The sequence below is a fragment of the Herpailurus yagouaroundi genome, unplaced genomic scaffold (genome assembly GCF_014898765.1).
Source record: "Herpailurus yagouaroundi ecotype Mexico unplaced genomic scaffold, PumYag 215, whole genome shotgun sequence".
NCBI classification, from domain to species: domain Eukaryota; kingdom Metazoa; phylum Chordata; class Mammalia; order Carnivora; family Felidae; genus Herpailurus; species Herpailurus yagouaroundi.
In genome coordinates this window covers 4,324,261-4,343,615 of record NW_024412446.1, presented here as the reverse complement: position 1 = coordinate 4,343,615, position 19,355 = coordinate 4,324,261, and the positions used below count along the sequence as shown (strand labels likewise).

The window sequence follows — 19,355 nt, the reverse complement described above, 5'->3', positions numbered from 1 at the left end:
AGGCTTTGTTATGTTTTCCCCCCTTTGATCTCTAGCTTTTTCTGAGCTATAATTAGAATATAACATTGTATAAGTTTAAGATGTACAATGTATTGATTTGATGTGTACCATTTATATTACAAGAAAGAATTGGTGTTTATGTTATTTTACTTTTTTAATGTTTATTTATTTTTGAGAGACCGAGTGTGAGCGGGGAGGGGCAGAGAGAGAGGAGACACAGAATTTGAAGCAGGCTCTGGGCTGTCAGCACAGAGCCTGACATGGGGCTTGAACCCATGAACTGTGAGATCATGACCTGAGCCGAAGTTGGATGCTTAACCGACTGAGCCACCCAGGTGCCCAGGAATTTTTGTTTATTGCACCATTTTGAAATTATATTTCACAATTGATAATGGCTGATTTGGTATGTTTTTGAAAAGTACATTTTCCACAGTTAAAATTTTTTCATCTGAACAATCTATGTGTTAAAACATTCAGCCTAGGTCACCCTCCTTGATATTGTGATTAATCTGTGTGCAAAATTTGGCCCCTTGCATCTAAAGTGCAATTTTGCTTATTAGAATTTTTTTTATTTTCAAAAAGTGTTTGTTTATTTTGAGAGAGAAAAAGCACGTGCATGAGTGGGGGAGGGGCAGAGAGAGAGAGTGAGAGAGAGAATCCCAAGCAGGCTCTGCACTGTTAGCACAGAGCCTGACATGGGACTCAATGTCACAAACTGTGAGATCATGACCTAAGCCAAGATCAAGAGTCAGATGCTTACCTGACTGAGCCACCCAGGCGCCCCTGTTAGAAATATTTTAGATGATTAATGCCTTGTAGGTTACTGTTGTTATTTTATTTTTTTTTTTTATTTTTTTTTGTTAAAAAAATTTTTTTTGTAATGTTTTTTATTTTTGAGAGACAGAGACAGAACATGAGTCAGGGAGGGGCAGAGAGAGAGGAAGACACAGAATCCGAAACAAGCTCCAGGCTCTGAGCTGTCAGCACAGAGCCTGATGTGAGGCTCAAACTCACAAACTGTGAGATCATGACCTGAGCTCAAAAGTCAGACGCTTAACCAACTGAGCCACCCAGGCGCCCCCTTGTTGTTATTTTTAGATCTGAAATAGATGAGAAATAAGACATGAAAAGTCTAGCAGTTGAAGTACATGAAACAAGGCAAATGTCAACAAAAACAAAAAAAAAAGTCCTTGAGGTGAATAACAGAAAATCTGTGATTATTATCATTATTATTAACTCCACAGGGATGTTGAGATGATCAGCATATCAATAATATAATTAAGTGGAAATGGATTTTAAAATTTGGGAAATAGGGGAGCCATTGCTTTACGGTATGTCTCTTATTTATATGCAGAAAACCTTTTTTTTTTCCCAGTTAAGCATCAATGATGAATAAATGGTCCATTCATATTAATTATACATCAGTCATACATTATGATTGCATTCATATGGTGATATTACATAAATGATGGCATTTACTGGGTACTCTTAAGGCAGCACATATACATATTACACTGATACAAAAGTCTGCAAATTTATTGCAGATTGTTTTGTACATTGTATAGAATTCCTTGTTCATATCAAAGTGAGCCTGTAAACACTGTAACAAAACTTTTGTAGAATTTAGCTTTCTAATAGAATGGAATCTCTAACAGAAGACTCTACCGAATGCAGTGATGGAATTATTTTGAGCAATGCTATTTTTTTTAATCAGTCTTTTTTTTTAAGTTTATTTGTTTTTGAGAGAGAGAGGGAGGATGAACATGTGGGAGAGGGGCAGAGAGAGAGGGACAGAGAATCTGAAGTGGGCTCTGCAGCAGAGGCCCAGGTGTGGGTCTCCAACTCACAGACTGAGAGATGGTGCCCTGAGCCGAAGGCAGATTTGAGCAATGCTACTCTATCAGGGAAAGCTGGCCTTTGGGGTGGTCCTGAGGCTCTGCTTTCTCCTGACCGAAGCCAAGTTGAGGTTTTCCACCAGGACTGGCCTGTGGGTGACAGATGTGTAATACCTGGTAGGCGTGTGTTAAGGTGGCCGACAGAACCTTCTCTGGTTGCTTTTGTGGAATTGAGGTGCAGATTTTATCCATGACTAATCATGATCCCACATGTGCAGGTATTGTGAGATAATTGGTAATGTTTGGAAAATCTCATCTTGGTTTGCTAATTTGACCTCCTTTTATGTGCCAGATTTGGAGATGAAAGTGGTATTGTATAGTTGAATGAACAGAAGTTCTGTCATCAGAGTGATTGGGATTGAAATCCTGAGTAACAACGTAAGCCTGGGCAAGTAGCATCTTTGAATCTCAATTTCTTTACTTGTAAACATGGCACTAGTATTACTTCGTAGGGTCTTCGGAAAATTGAATAAAATGTTAGTGTGGTGCCTAGCATACAGTAAGTACAATATTCTGTCATCAATAATACAAGCTTCAGGCACCTGGCTGGCCCAGTTGGTGGAGCATGCAACTCTCGATCTCAGGGCCGTGAATTCGAGCCCCACGTTGAGGACAGAGATTGCTTAAAAAAATAAAATCTTGGGGCGCCTGGGTGGCGCAGTTGGTTAAGCGTCCGACTTCAGCCAGGTCAGGATCTTGCGGTCCGTGAGTTTGAGCCCCGCGTCAGGCTCTGGGCTGATGGCTCAGAGCCTGGAGCCTGTTTCCGATTCTGTGTCTCCCTCTCTCTCTGCCCCTCGCCCGTTCATGCTCTGTCTCTATCTGTCCCAAAAATAGATAAACGTTGAAAAAAAAATTTAAAAAAAATAAATAAAATCTTAAAAAAAGATAGTAATAATACAGGGGCGCCTGTGTGGCTCAGTTGGTTAAGCGTCTGACTCTTGGTTTCAGCTCGAGTTGTGATCTCACAGTTTGTGGGTTCAAGCGCCACCTCAGGCTCCGCACTGACAGCTTGGTTCCTTCTTGGGATTCTCTCTCTCCCTCATTCTCTGCCCCTCCCTGCTCTTTCTTTCCCTTAAAATAAATAAACTTTTACAAAAAAGTTTTTTTTTAAATAATACAAACATCTACAGCAATGTTTGGCATATTTTATTTGTACCTCAAAGGTATGTAAACTCAATACAGATGAGTTCCCATCTAATGTTAATTTCTCATTGTTAATTTAGAGAAATTTTAGTGAAAATGTTACCATGTAAATTATTAAACTTGTGTGTTGTTAACATTTAATCATCTAAGAAAATGCAAACATTGTGGTAGCCTGTTTTTTTGTTGTTAGATTTCTTTTTAAAAATTTTCTTAATGTTTATTTATTTTTGAGAGAGAGAGAGCAAGCAAGGGAGGGGCGGAGAGAGGGGGACAGAGGATCCAAAGCAGGCTCTGTGCTGTAAGCACAGAGCTGATGCGGGGTTCTAACTCATGAACCATGAGATCATGACCTGAGCCAAAGCTGGACACTTAACCGATGGAGCCACCCAGGTACCCTAGTTGTTAGATTTCATTTTAAATATAAATGTTTCTTTCTTAAATTTTTTTTAATGTTTATTTATTTTTGAGAGAGAGTGACAGAGAGTGAGCAGGGAAGGGGCAGAGAGACAGGGAGACACAGAATCTGAAGCAGGGTCCAGGCTCCGAGCTGTCAGCACAGAGCCCGACATGGGGCTCAAATTCATGAACTGCAAGATCCTGACCTGAGCCAAAGTTGGATGCTCAACTGACTGAGCCACCCAGGCACCGCTGTTTTTTTTTTTTTTTTTTATGTTTACTTATTTTTGAGAGAGAATTAGAGCACAAGTGGGGGAAGGGGCAGAGAGAGAGGGAGACAGAATCCAAACCAGGTTCCAGGCTCTGAGTTGTCAGCACAGAGCCTGATGTGGGGCTTGAACCTATGAACCTCAAGATCATGACCTGAGCTGAAGTCAGACACACAACTGACTGAGCCACCCAGGAGCCTCTGGATTTCTTTATTCTTTATATTAAAGTTAAATAAACACATGCTTATTTTTACTGCTTTTATTTTTAAAAATTTTTAGAGTTTATTTTTGAGAGAGACAGAGCATGAGCAGGGGAGGGGCAGAGAGAGAGGGAGACAGAATTTGAAGCAGGCTTCAGGCTCTGAGCTGTCAGCATAGAGCCCAGTGAGGGGCTCAAACTCACCAACCGTGAGATCATGGACAAAGTTGGATGCTTAACTGACTGACCCACCCAGGCACCCCATTTCTATTGCTTTTAGCTAGCTAGCTATTTATTTATTTATTTATTTATTTATTTATTTATTTATTTATTTTAAGTTTATTAATTTTTTTTGAGAGACAGCTTGAGTGGGGGAGGTACAGAGAGAGAGAGAGAGAGAGAGAGAGAGAGAGAGAGAGAGAGAGAATCCCAAGCAAGCTCTATACTGCCTGTGCAGAGCAGAGTCTGCACTTGAACTCATGAAACCACAAGATAATGACCCGAGCCAAAACCAAGAGTTGGACACTCAACCAACTAAGCCACCCAGGCACTCTGCTTTTAGGTGTTTAGACTAAAATTGTTATTGAAGGGGAATAAAGACCAGGCCTTATTTATTTATTTATTTATTTATTTATTTATTTATTTATTTATTTTAAATTTTTTAACGTTTTATTTATTTTTGAGACAGGGAGAGACAAAGCATGAACAGGGGAGGGTCAGAGAGAGGGAGACACTGAATCCGAAACAGGATCCAGGCTCTGCGCTGTCAGCACAGAGCCCAACGCGGGGCTCGAACTCACAGGCTGCGAGATCATGACTTGAGCTGAAGTTGGCCGCTTAACTGACTGAGCCACCCAGGCGCCCCTAGACCAGGCCATATTTATAAAAGTTGTGAAAGAGATCTTGTAAAGTATAACTAAGATTAAGCAATATTAAGTCAATACAAATGATCCAGAATGCAGGGGATGAGTGGAATGAAAAGTGCTCTTGAAAAGCCTTATGCCTCAGAGCTAAGTGTCTATTTTTAAACAAGAATAACCCGAGGCATCCTGAAAAAAATTATAATGGAAATTTGGTTTGAGATATGGCTCAGGGAGCATTTGTAGATGGAGTGCAGAGAATTCTGAAGACGAGCAGTACTCCCTGTGAGAAATATTAAGGCGGACTGTTTGAGTGGAAAGGAGAGCCCAAAAATGACAGTATAAAGTTAGGAAACACAAAAGCAGTAAAAGTGAATGTCTCTCTAAAAAATACACCAAGGAACTCACACACAAAAAAGAATTTAAAATACAATAACATGTATCTAAAACAGGAGGAGGAGAGGAGAGAAGAATGGGTTCAAGCTTAAATGACCATCAACAATATAGGCAGCTGTATGCAGAAGAGGTTATATACAAACCAAATGCTAACCAAATATCAAAACCACATTCGGAATGCAAGCTGGTGCAGCCACTCTGGAAAACAGTATGGAGGTTCCTCAAAAGATTAAAAATAGAACTACCCTACAACCCAGCAATTGCACTACTATTTATCCAAGGGATACAGTTGTATCGAAGGGACATATGCACCCCAATGTTTATAGCAGCACTATCAACAATAGCCAGAGTATGGAAAGAGCCCAAATGTCCATCAAAGGATGAATGGATAAAGAAGATGTGGTGTATATATATATACAATGGAGTATTACTCAGCAATCAAAAAGAATGAAATCTTGCCATTTGCAACTACGTGGATGGAACTGGAGGGTATTATGCTAAGTGAAATTAGAGAAAGACAAAAATCCTATGACTTCACTCATATGAGGACTTTAGGAGACAAAACAGATGAACATAAGGGAAGGGAAACAAAAATAATATAAAAACAGGCAGGGGGGCAAAACAGAAGAGACTCATAAATATGGAGAACAAACTGAGGGTTGCTGGAGGGTTTGTGGGAGGGGTATGGGCTAAATGGGTAAGGGGCACTAAGGAATCTACTCCTGAAATCATTGTTGCACTATATGCTAACTAATTTGGATGTAAATTTTAAAAAATAAAAAGTAAAACAAGTTAATAAAAAAAAACCACCAGTAAACATGCAAAGAATAAAGAGAACAAAATCCAAATATATTACTAAAGAAAATCAGCAATACATGAAAGAAATACAAGAAAGGATCAGAGAAAATCTCTGGGAACAACAAAACAAGTAATGAAATGGCAATAAATACATATCTATCAATAATTACTTTGAAAGTCAATGGACTAAATGCTCCGAGCAAAAGACATAAAGTGACGTAATGGATAAAAAAACAAGATCCATCTTCTATATGCTGCCTTACAAGAGACTTATTTTATTTTTTTAGGTTTACTTAGAGCATGAACAGGTGAAAGGACAGAGAGAGAGGAGGGAGAGAATCCCAAGCAGGCTCCACACTGTCAGCACAGAGCCCAATGCAGGGCTCAATCCGAGGCACCATGAGATCATGACCTGAGCTGAAATCAAGAGTTGGCACTGGGTGTTGTATGGAAACAAATTTGACAATAAATTTCATATATTTAAATAAATAAATAAAGAGTTGGACACTCAGCCAACTGAACCACTCAGATGCCCCAGGACTCATTTTACACCTAGATACGTGAGGGCCTGGAGAAACATTTGTCATTCAAATAGATGTCAAAGGAAAGCCAGAGTAGCAATACCTACATGGGACAAACTAGGCTTTTTTTTTTTTTTTTTTTGACAAACTAGTCTTATTTTTTAAATTTTATTTATTTTGAGAGAAAGCATGGGTGTGAACAGGGGAGGGGTGGAGAGATTGGGAGAGATATTTCCAAGCTGACTCCATGCTGACAGCATGGGCCTCACAGTTGGTGAGATCATGATCTGAGCCAAAATGTAGAATTGGATGCTTAACCAACTGAGCCACCCAGGTGCCCCTAGACAAATGATTATAAAACAAAGACTGTTAAGAGACAAAACCACTATATATATTTTTTTCCTTTTTCCCTTTTTTTTTCCAGTGAGGCATTTTATTTGTATGAATGTATTGCATCGCTAGAAAAAGAATCCCAGGATTTTCCCTCCTGTGTGTTTTTGTCTTACTTCTTCATGGTCCATGATGCCAGCTGAGGTTGTCAGCACAGTGAAACCAAACTGGCGGGATGGGAGCAGATTATTCTGCCATTTTTCTAGATCTTTGAGTTGTACATCAAACCTGGGGCTGATCACTCCACACTTGTTTAATCTGCCTGTGAGGTTCGCAACAATTTTCCCAGCTCTGTGATCATCGATGATTTCAGATTCGCCAATGTAACCATGCTTCATCATCACAGTCAGAAATCGGACAATGACTTTGGAGCATGGCCTAATAAGAACCTGGCGTTTGCCTCTCTTTTCAGCATTGTTAATGCTCTTGAGAGGATCTGCCAGGACATTCATGCTCACCATAATGGCAGCACAGAAAGATGGTAGAAAGAGCTAGAAGGCCACTATATATTAATAAAGGGAAAATCCAACAAGAAGATAAAACAATTGTAAATATTTATGCACCTAACATAAAGCACCCAAATACAGAAAACAACAAACATAAAGGAACTAATTCATAATTATGCAATAATTGTAGGGACTGTAACACCCCACTTACATCAATGGATTGATCATCTAAAAAGAAAATCAACAAGGAAACAATGGCTTTGAATGGCACGCTGGACCAGATGGACTCAACAGATATATTCAGAACATCCCATGTTAAGAAAGCAGAACACACATTCTTTTCAAGGGCACATGGAACATTCTCCATAATAGATCACACGTTAGGCCACAAAACAGGCCTTAACAAATTCAAGAAGGTTGAAGTCTTACCATGCACCTTTTCTAACCACAATGCTAGGAAACTAGAAGTCAATCACAAGAAAAATTTGGAAAGACCACATATACATGGAGGTTAAACCACGTACTGCTAGACAATGAATGGGCCAACCAGGAAATCAAATTAAAAAATACATGGAAACAGGGGCGCCTGGGTGGCGCAGTCAGTTAAGCGTCCGACTTCAGCCAGGTTACGATCTCGCGGTCCGTGAGTTCGAGCCCCGCGTCGGGCTCTGGGCTGATGGCTCAGAGCCTGGAGCCTGTTTCCGATTCTGTGTCTCCCTCTCTCTCTGCCCCTCCCCCATTCATGCTCTGTCTCTCTCTGTCCCAAAAATAAATAAACGTTGAAAAAAAAATTAAAAAAAAATACATGGAAACAAATGAAAAATGAAAACACAACAATCCAAAACCTTTGGGATGCAGCAAAATCAGTCTGAAGAGGAAGGCATATAGCATTAAGGCCTCCCTTAAGAAGCAAGAAAAATCTCAAACAACCTAATGTTACACTTAAAGGAGCTTGAAAAGGAACAAAGGAAGCCTAAGCCAGCAGAAGGAAGGAAATAATAAAGATTAGAGCAGAAATAAATGATAATAGAAAGGAAAAAAAAAAAAAACAGAACAGATCACTGAAACCAAGATCTGGTTCTTTAATAAAATTGAAAACCCTCTAGACAAGCTCATCAAAAAAAAAAAAAAAAGGGGGGGGGGGAGAGAAAGAACCCAGATACAATCACGAGAGAGAGGAGAAATAACAACCAACACCAGCCACAGAAATACAAACAATTCTAAGGGAATATTATGAAAAACTATATGCCATCAAATTGGACAACCTGGAAGAAATGGGATAAATTGCTGGAAACCTATAAACTATCAAAACTGAAACAAAATTTGAACAGACCAATAACCAGCAAATGAACTGAATCAGTAATCAAAAAACAAAAGTCCAGGGTTGGATGGCTTCCCAGGGGAATTCTAAGCATAAGGAAGAGTTCATACCTATTCTTGAGGTGCCTGGGTGGCTCAGTTGGTTAAGCATCCAACACTTGGTTTTGGCTCAGGTCATGATCTCACAGTTTGTGGGATTGAGCTCTGTGCTGATGGTGTGGAGCCTGCTTGGGATTCTCCCTCTCTCTTCACCCCTCCCCCACCCACATGCATGTTCTCTCACTCTCAAAATAAATAAACTTAAAAAAAATAAAAGTTCATACCTATTCTCAAACTATTCCAAAAAATAGAAAAGTAAGGAAAACTTCCAAGCTCATTCTATGAGGCCAGCATTACCCTGATACCAAAACTAGAGAATGACTCCACTGAAAAAGAGAACTACAAGCCAATATCCCTGATGAACATGGGTGCACAACTTCTCAAAATACTAGCAAACCGAGTCCAACAATACATCAAAAAAATCATGCACCTTGATCAATTGATATTTATTACTGGGTTGCAAGTGTGGTTTCATATATGCAAATCAATTAACATGAAACACTATGTTAATAAAAGAAAGCGTAAGAATCATATGATCATTTCAATAGATGCAGAAAAAACATTTGACAAAACATAACATTCATTTATAATAAAACCCTTCAATAAAGTAGGTTTAGAAACTGCTAGAACTGATAAATGAATAAAGCCAGGATACAAAATCAATGTACAGAAACCTGTTGCATTTCTATACATCACAAATGAATCAACAAAGAATTAAGAAATCAGTCCCATTAACAATTGCACCAAAACCCATAAGATACCTAGGAATAAACCTAACCAAAGAGGTGAAAGAGGTATACTCTGAAAACTATGAAACACTGATCAAAGAAATTGAAGATGACACAAAGAAATGGAAAGACATTCTATGTTCATGGATTAGAAGAACAAATATTGTTAAAATGTGTATACTACCCAAAACAATCTATACATTCAGTGCAATCCCTATCAAAATAACCCCTGTATTCTTCACAGAACTAGAACAAACAATTCTAAAACTTGTATGGAACCAGAAAGACCCCAAATGGCCAAAGCAATCTTTTTTTTTTTTTTTTTTTTTTTTTTTTTTTTAGCAAGCGAGAGAGAAAGCATGAATGAAGAAGGGGCAGAGAGAGAGATAGAGGTAGAGAATCCCAAGGAGGCTCTGTGCTGTCAGTGCAGAGCCCGTGGCAGGGCTCAACCTCACAAACCATGGGATCATGATTTGAACCAAAATCAAGAGTCAGATGCCCAATCGACTGGGCCACTGAGGCGCCCCATAGCCAAAGCAATCTTGAAAAGCAAAGCTGGAGGCATCACAATTCCAGACTTCAAGATATACTACAAAGCTGTAGTGATGAAAAGATGGTAACTGGCACAAAAATAGACATATAGATAAATAGAACAGAATGGAAAAACCAGAAATGAATCCACAGCTATATGGCCAATTAATCTTTGACAAAGCAGGAAAGAATATCCAATGTGATACAGACTGTCTCTTCAGCAAATAGTGTTGGGGAAAGTGGACAGCAACATGCACAAGAAAACTGGGCCGCTTACATCATACACAAAAATAAATTCAACATGGATTAAAGACCTAAATGTGAGACCTGAAACTATAAAAGTCCTAGAAGAGAACAGAGGCAGTAACTTTGACATGGGCCATAGTGACTTCTTTCTAGATATGTCTCCTGAAGCAAGGGAAACAAAAGCAAAAATAAACTATTAGGACCACATCAAAATAAAAAATTTTTGCACACTGAAGTAAACAATAAGACTGAAAGGCAACCTATGGAATGGAAGAAGATATTTGCAAATGACATATCAGATAAAGGGTTAATATCCAAAATCTATAAAGAGCTTCTAAAACTCACCACCCAAAAAACAAATAATCCAATTAAAAATGGGCAGAAGATGGGGCGTGGGTTCAAGCCCCGCGTCAGGCTCTGGGCTGATGGCTCAGAGCCTGGAGCCTGTTTCCGATTCTGTGTCTCCCTCTCTCTCTGCCCCTCCCCCGTTCATGCTCTGTCTCTCTCTGTCCCAAAAATAAATAAACGTTGAAAAAAAAAAATGGGCAGAAGACACAGATATTTTTCCAGAGATACAGATGGCCAACAGACACATGAAAAGTTGCTTAATATCACTTATTATCAGGTACATGCAAGTCATACCTACAATGAGATATCACCTCACCTGTCAGAATGGCTAAAATCAACAACAGAAGAAACAACAGGTGTTGGCAAGGATATGGAGAAAGGGGAACCATCTTGCACTGTTGGTGTGAATGCAAACTGGTTCAGCCACCATGGAAAACAGTATGGGGTTTCCTCAAAATGTTAAAAATAGAACTACCCTATGATCCTACAATAACACTATTGGGTATTTATCCAAAAAATACACAAATACTAATTCAAAGGGATACATGCACTCTGACGTTTACAGCAGCATTATCTACAACAGCCAAACTATGGAAACAGCCTAAGTGTCTTATTGACTGATGAATGGATAAAGAAGATGTGGTGTATATATACAATGGAATAATACTCAGCCATAAGAAAGAATGAAATCTTGCCGTTTGCATGGACATGGATGGGGCTAGAGGACATAATGCTAAGCGAAATAAGTCAGAGAAAGACAAATACCTTGTAATTTCACTCATATGTGGAATCTAAGAGCAAAGGAAAAAGCGGCAAACCAAGAAACAGATTCATAACTATAGAGAACAAACTCGTGACCAGAGGGGAGAGGGGATGAGTGAAATAGGTGAAGGGGATTAAGGAGTGCACTTATCATGATAAGCACCGGAATTGTGTGGAGGTGTTGAATCACTATGCTGTAGATCTGAAACTAATATCACACTGTATATAAACTAACTGGAATTAAAAAATTTTTAGTTTCTTTATTCTGAGAGAGAGAGAGAAAGAGCGAGTGCACAAGAATCCCAAGCAGGCTCCACACTGACCAAGTGACCTGAGCCTGAGCCAAGATCAAGAGTCGGACACTTAACCAACTGAGCCACCCAGGAGCCCCATGGAATTTAAATAAAAACTTAAAAAGAAAAAAAGACGAGCAGGGCTTTGAAGTACTGAGGAATTTTCAGGTGAAATATGGGTATGAAGGATAATCCCTGTGAGTCTGCATGGAGAATTTACCTGATGGCCGTATTTTCAGAACTGGATGACATTTTATTCATTCATAAAGTCCTCTTTCATTTGCCATTTCCTCCTGAGATCTTCCCCAGTTTTCTACAGCTAATAAGAATCCTTATTAGGGGGTTTGGGCAGCTTTCATTTATACCTTCTCTTATGAGACATCATGCTATAATGTGTATCATAGCTTTACATGAATGTGTCTCTCTCTTCAATCATGGTAGTAGGAAGAGCATGGGTTATTAGGTTGGAATAACCTGAATTTGGATACTAGCTCTGATCTTTTCTAGCAGTCTGTTTATTTTTGTTGTTGTTACATAATACTTATTTCCATATGATTTCTGGGAGGATTGAATGAAATAATATATGTAGAGTACCTTTACCATCTGATGATCTGTAGGCTACAACTTAATGGCATAGAATTCTGTTCTTTGCTCTCTGCTAAGGGTTCTAAGGGGGTCGTTTGAAAATGGGAAGTTTATAGATGACAGATGGGATTGAAAACCCAGGTGTACAAGGAGTCTTCAGTAAAAATCCCTGTCTTTTATTTATTTATGTATTAACGTTTATTCATTTTTGAGAACAGAGAGAGACAGAGCATGAGTGGGGAAGGGGCAGAGGGAGAGGGAGACACAGAATCTGAAGCAGGCTCCAGGCTCCGAGCTGTCAGTGCAGAGCTCGATGCAGGGCTCGAACTCACGAACCATGAGATCGTGACCTGAGCCGAAGTCGGACGCTCAACCGACTGAGCCACCCAGGTGCCCCCAAATCTCTGTCTTTTAATTGACTGGGTTAAACTAATGGATGAAGAGAAACTATGTGACATCAGGAAAAGCTGTCGTTAGCCACTCAGATTATAAACACATTTGCATTATATATTGTATAATGGAGAACTACCACCATTAGTACCAGAAATAATTTCTACTAGGAAGATTCATTCTGATGACACAAAATTCTTGTTTAAAATTTGGGCACCACGGGACGCCTGGGTGGCTCAGTCTGTTCCACGTTCGACTTCAGCTCAAGTCATGATCTCACGGCTTGAGTTCCAGCCCCATGTCAGGACAGTTCAGAACCTGGAGCCTGCTTCCGATTCTTTCTCCCTCTCTCTCTGCCCCTCCCCCATTTGGGCTCTGTCTTTCTCTCCCTCAAAAATAAAATAAACATTAAAAAATTTAAAAAAATGGGCACCTGTCTATATGTGTTATGGAATTAGCCAAGTCAGAAGACAGACATTCTAAAAATGTAGTTTTGGTGGTACTGGCTTAATACAGAATGCTTATTTGTCTCGTAACCATGCTGCTCTGTCAAGAGTTGAGCACCTGGGTGGCTCAACTGGTTAAGTGTCCGACTCTTGGTTTCAGCTCAGGTCATGATCTCACAGTTCATGAGTTCAAGCCGTGCCCCCCATTGGATGTAGACATTACTTAAATAACGGAAACCTAAAAAAATAAATAAATAAACATGGGTGTGAAAGACCCTCCCACCCTGAGATATACAGCATACTGACTAGACTTCGAAGATCTGACGATGTGCTGGTTGCAGCACACAACACAGAAGTGTTGCTACACCTTGAAGAAATGTTTATCTGGCCCCAAGAAGCAAATACAGGGAAGAGTTTTCTGGAACTCCCTAGCTTGCACTCAGGGAAAGACAGGAAAATTAGTTGGCTAAGAAAGTTCTTCAAAAATGGACAGTGAAATGCTCTTGAGATGAATCCAGGTAATGAAAAGGTCAAGAAAAATTCACTCTGAAAAAACGAGGAGAAATGGTGACTTCCAGAGAAGGTAAATCTACCACATGCCTGTGTGATTAAGATGCTGCTAAGAACATAGGCACTGAGCAGTGACATCTGAGTGCATGCCTTTTTTTGTTGGAGGTGTCCTCGGTGAGTTAAGTCTTTATCTTGTCAGTCTCCTTGACTTTGTCCAATTTGGACTGCCTCCATGACTTTTTTTTAACTTTTGTACTTTATTTTTATTTTTATTTTTTTTTTAAATTTTTTTTTCAACTTTTTTTTTTTTTTATTTTTGGGACAGAGAGAGACAGAGCATGAACGGGGGAGGGGCAGAGAGAGAGGGAGACACAGAATCGGAAACAGGCTCCAGGCTCTGAGCCATCAGCCCAGAGCCCGACGCGGGGCTCGAACCCATGGACTGCGAGATAGTGACCTGGCTGAAGTTGGACGCTTAACCGACTGCGCCACCCAGGCGCCCCATGTACTTTATTTTTATTTAAAAATATGTTTATTTATTTATTATGAGAGAGACAGAGTGCATGTGTGCATGGGGGAGGGGCAGAGAAAGAGGAAAAGAGAGAATCCCAAGCAGGCTCCTTGCTGTCAGTACAGAACCAGATGCAGGGCTTGATCCCAAGAACCGTGAGATCATGACCTGAGCCAAAATCAAGAGTCAGACACTTAACCAACTGAGCCACCCAGGCGCCCTGACTCATGATTTCCTGATCCTGGATTCTTGGAAAGCTCCTTCACTTCTCTAAGCTAGCCTCAGTTTCCTCATCTATAAAACACAGATCTGTAGTACTTGCTATTAAAGGTTATTTTGAGGATGAAGTGAAGTAATGTATGTGAAATTTTCACTATCAGTTACTTGGTAAGCACCCCCATGCTAAAGATTTCCTAAGATTGATAGGCAGGTCATTATGTTGCTTCACTGCTAGCCTCTAGCTGCGACCCCGATAACACCAGCACTTCAGGCCTGTTCTTATTTGTAATCCTTATTTTTACCTTAAAAAAAATTTTTTTTTATTACATTTATTTATCTTTGAGAGACAGAGACGGAGCACAAGCAGGGGAGGGACAGAGAGAGAAGGAGACGCAGAATCCGAAGCAGGCTCCAGGCTCTGAGCTGTCAGCACAGAGCCCAATGTGGGGCTTGAACTCACAAACCGTGAGATCATGACCTGAGTGGAAACCAAGAGTCAGATGGTTAACTGACTGAGCCATTCAGGAGCCCCTGTAATCCATGTTGTTAATCATTTCGCTTCACCTGGTGGAGGAGGAACACACGGAGCAAGTTGTGGACATCACGAAGCCTTGTATAAATGGTTGTGATTCTAATAATGCCCCAGTTCATGCACAAAATGTGTTTCCAAACAAAACTTCCTAGCATAAAGTATGATTTTGGAGGCCCAAGGGAAAAATTGAATACTTTTCACAAAGAGACAGATGTGTAAGCAACCAGTTTTTTCTTTTTTTCTTTTCTTTTCTTTCTTTCTTTTTTTTTTTTAAACAGCATTATTGAGGGGTGCCTGGGTGGCTCAGTTGGTTGGGCGTCCCTTGGGCTTAGGTCATGATCTTGCAGTCTGTGAGTTCAAGCCCTGCGTCAGGCTCTGTGCTGACAGCTCAGAGCCTGGAGCCTACTTCAGATTCTGTCTCTCCCTCTCTCTCCCTCTCCCCCACTCACACTGTCTCTCTCTCTCTCTCAAAAATAAAACAAAAACATAAAAAAAATTAAAAAACCCAGCATTATTGAGACATAATTCACATACCATACAATTCACCCATTTAAAGAGTCAAATTCACTGTTTTTTAGTATATTCAGCATTGTGCAGCTATCACTGCAATTTTAGAATATTTTCATCATCCCCAGATGAAACCCATACCCGTTGGCAGTCACTTGCATTTCCCTCCAATACCCCCAGTCTTAGGCAACAATTAATCTGCTTTCTGTCTTTATACATTGGCCTAGTCTGGACATTTCCTATGTGGAATCATGCAATATGGAGTCTTTATGACTGGCTTCTCTCACATAGTGTGAGTTTTTCAAGGTCCATCCATGTTGTAGCATCTATCAGGACTTCATTTTTATTGCTGAATAATTTTCCATTCTATGGAGAGGCCATATTTTATTTATCCATTCACCAGTTGGTCATTTGGACCAGTTTCCTCTGAACTCTCTCTATTGCATCTGGTCTTCACAGAGAAGGGGCTTCTAGAAGACTGGCTTGACTGTACTTAACGATTCAACTGTGAAAGCCCTGATACAGATATTTCCTATGTGTTTGTGATTTAATCAATTTTGTTACTTAAACCAAAATAGGAAGACCCAAACCACTCCTATTAGAAAATAACAATACTCCTCAATCCTTCTAGTGTATTTGATGGTGCTACTGAACTATTTACAGGTCCTGATGGCTCCCGATTTCAGATTGCTCACCTTTTGAGCTTTTTCTTAACATTGTAACACAAATAGGGGAACTTGGGTGCCTCATTTGGTTAAGTGACTGGTTCTTGGTTTCGGCTCACAGTTCATGAGATCGGCCCCAAGTCAGGCTCTGCACTGACATTGTGGAGCCTGCTTGGGATTCTCTCTTTCCCTCTCTGCTCCTCTCCCTGCTCACTCTCCCTCTCTCTCTCAAAATAAATAAATAAACTTAAAAAAAAAAAACGCAACATGATAATACAAATATAGGCACACTGTTGAAATTGGGAAATGCAGATAGGCAAAATTAAAAATTACCTGTAACACTCAAAGACAGCTGACCTTAACATACTTTTAAGAATGAATTTATTTGTAAAAATGATACATATTTATTATAAACTCAAAAAAAAGTAAACAATTAGAAAATAAATCACTTTAAATTCTACCCACCCATGGGATGCCTGGGTGGCTCAGACAGCTAAGCGTCCAACTTTGGCTTGGGTCATGATCTCACAGCTTGTGGGTTCAAACCCTGCACCTGGCTCTCTGCTGTCATCAAAGAGCCTGCTTTGGATCCTCTGTCCCCCTCTCTCTCTGCCCCACCCCCACTCATGTTCTCTCTCTCTCTCTCTCTCTCTCTCTCTCTCTCTCTCTCTCTCTCTTTCTCTCTCAAAAATAAACATTTAAAAATATGGGTGAGGGGCACCTGGGTGGCTCAGCTGGTTAAGTGTCAGACTTCTGCTCAGGTCATGATCTCACAGTTGGTGAGTTCGAGCCCCACGTTGAACTCTGTGCTAGCAGCTCAGAGTCTGGAACCTGCTTTGGATTCTGTGTCTCCCTCTCTCTCTGCCTCACTCCTGCTTGTGCTGTTTCTCTCTGACTTTCAAAAATGAATAAACATTAAAAAAAATAGAAGATACAAAATAAATAAAAATATGGGGTGCCGGGGTGGCTCAGTCGGCTAAGCGTCCAACTTTGGCACAGGTCATGATCTCACAGCTTGTAAGTTCAAGCCCCACGTCAGTCTCTGTGCTGACAGCTTGAAGCTTGGAGCCCACTTGCACTCTGCCTCTCTCAAATGTAAATAAACGTTAAAAAAATTAAAAATAAATAAATTCCACCCACCCAGAAGTAACTATTTTAATATTAAGTTAAATGGATTCTGGACGTCTTTTTGATTCTTTTTTTTTTTTTTTTAATTTAATTTATGAGAGAGAGCAGGGGAGGGGCAGAGAGAGAGAGGGAGACATAGAATCTTATTGAACCACCCAGGTGCTCCTTTTTTTTTCTTTAGTTAGGCTTCGTTCCTAGTGCAGAGCCCAACATGGAGCTTGAACTCACAATTCTCAGATCAAGACCTGAGCTGAGATCAAGAGTTGGACACTTCGGGGCACCTGGGTGGCTCAGTCGGTTAAGCGTCTGACTTTGGCTCAGGTCATGATCTCATGGTTTGTGGGTTCAAGTCCTGCATTGGACTGTGTGTTGACAGCTCGGAGCCTGGATCCTGCTTTGGATTTTGTGTCTGCCTCTCTCTCTGCCCCTTCCCCGCTTGCACTCTACGTCTCAAAAATAAATAAACATTAAAAAAAATTTTAAAGAAGAGTTGGACACTTAACTGACTGAGCCACCCAGGAGCCCCCTAGGCATCTCTTCTTTTATGATAGATAGAAGGACAGAGGGATGGATGGATGGATGGATGGATGGATGGATGGATAGAAAAAGAAGTATATAAATGAAATATTATACATGATGATTTTAAACAAAAATAATATTTTACTTGAGTTTTATGGAAGAGTTTCTCGTCCAAGATGGTGAACTGAGCACACCCTGCGGTTTCAGTCCTTCCCCCCAAACTCTAGAAATGATAGGAAAAAAAATATTTCATGTGTTCATAGATGAGCTCTAAAAAATGCGCATTCTCAGAGATCGTGAGAAATTCTCGACTACAATCAGATGGGATTGAATTGAAGAGGGTAATGGCAGTCCAGTGTGCATGCAGAAATCCTATGTATAGTAGGACCACAAGTGGGAGCCTCTGATCAGGCTCTGTATTGACAGAGCAAAGCCTGCTTGGGATTCTTTCTTTGCCCCTCTCCCACTTGTGCTCTTTCTCTCTCAAAATACATAAATAAACTTAAAAAATATGAAAAAACCCACACTCAGACACCAAAATCCGGCAATATGATGTGTACAAGAGGCACATGCAAAGCAACATAGAAAACCTAAATATTAAATAGAAAAAGACATACAAGGCAAATAGTAACCAAAAGTCATCTGGACTAGCAATTTAATACCAGTCAAAATGTGATGTGGAGAAAAAAAATTTTTAAGAGTAAATTTGACTTTTATAAAAGAGTCCATCTTTTATAGTCCATATAGTCTTTTATAAGTCCCTCTTTTTATAGAAGAGTCCATCTAAAAGATTAAACAATCATATAAATAGTCCCAACACTATTAACTTTAGGTGAGTACAAGATACTATTTCACTTAGATTGCCAAAAATGCCAAGTATTGGCGAGGATATGGAGAAAATGGTGTTTTGTCACACCACCTGAGAGAGGACTGGGTATGCTGATACATGGTCATTTGCAATAGTAATTTGGCAGTATCTAATAAAACTGAAAACGAGCCTATCTATAGAATCCAGCCATGACATTTCTAGGTATACTGAGAAACTTTCACATATGTGCAGGGATGTCGACGAGAGCATTGTTTTTATTTTTATTTTGTTTTGTTTTTTAATTTACATCCAAGTTAGTTAGCACATAGTGCAACAATGATTTCAGGAGTGGATTCTCTAATGCCCCCTACCCATTTAGCCCATCCCCCCTCCCACAACCCCTCCAGTAACCCTCTGTTCTCCATATTTGAGTTTCTTATGTTTTGTCCCCCTCCCTGTTTTTATATTATTTTTGCTTCCCTTCCTTGTGTTCATCTGTTCTGTGTCTTAATGTTCTCATATGAATGAAGTCATATGATATTTGTCTTTCTCTGACTAATTTCGCTTAGCATAATATCCTCTAGTTCATTCACTTAGTTGCAAACAGCAAGATTTCATTCTTTTTGGTTGCCAAGTAATACTCCATTGTGTGTGTGTGTGTGTGTATACACATACATACATACCACATCTCCTTTATCCATCCGTTGATGGACATTTGGGCTCTTTCCATACTTTGGCTATTGTCATTAGAGCTGCTATAAACATTAGGGTGGATGTGCCCCTTTGAAACAGTAAACCTGTATCCTTTGGATAAATGCTTAGTAGTGCAATTGCTGGGTCGTAGGGTAGTTCTATTTTTAACTTTTTGAGACACCTCCATACTGTTTTCCAGAGT

At 39.9% G+C, this 19,355-nt stretch overlaps 1 protein-coding gene across 1 annotated transcript; it reads right to left on the bottom strand.

The window, feature by feature from the left end:
- Nucleotides 1-6,888: 6,888 nt before the first annotated feature.
- Nucleotides 6,889-7,354, bottom strand: LOC121017145 (40S ribosomal protein S15a-like). The gene has a single exon (XM_040455240.1). It carries the CDS (start codon nt 7,326-7,328, stop codon nt 6,936-6,938), a length of 393 nt encoding a protein of 130 aa, XP_040311174.1. The 5' UTR covers nt 7,329-7,354; the 3' UTR covers nt 6,889-6,935.
- Between the last annotated feature and the right edge of the window lie 12,001 nt (nt 7,355-19,355).

What these genes read in the sequence shown, in the direction of transcription:
- LOC121017145 (XM_040455240.1), bottom strand. Translation starts at nt 7,328, where the DNA reads ATGGTGAGCATGAATGTCCTGGCAGATCCTCTCAAGAGCATTAACAAT.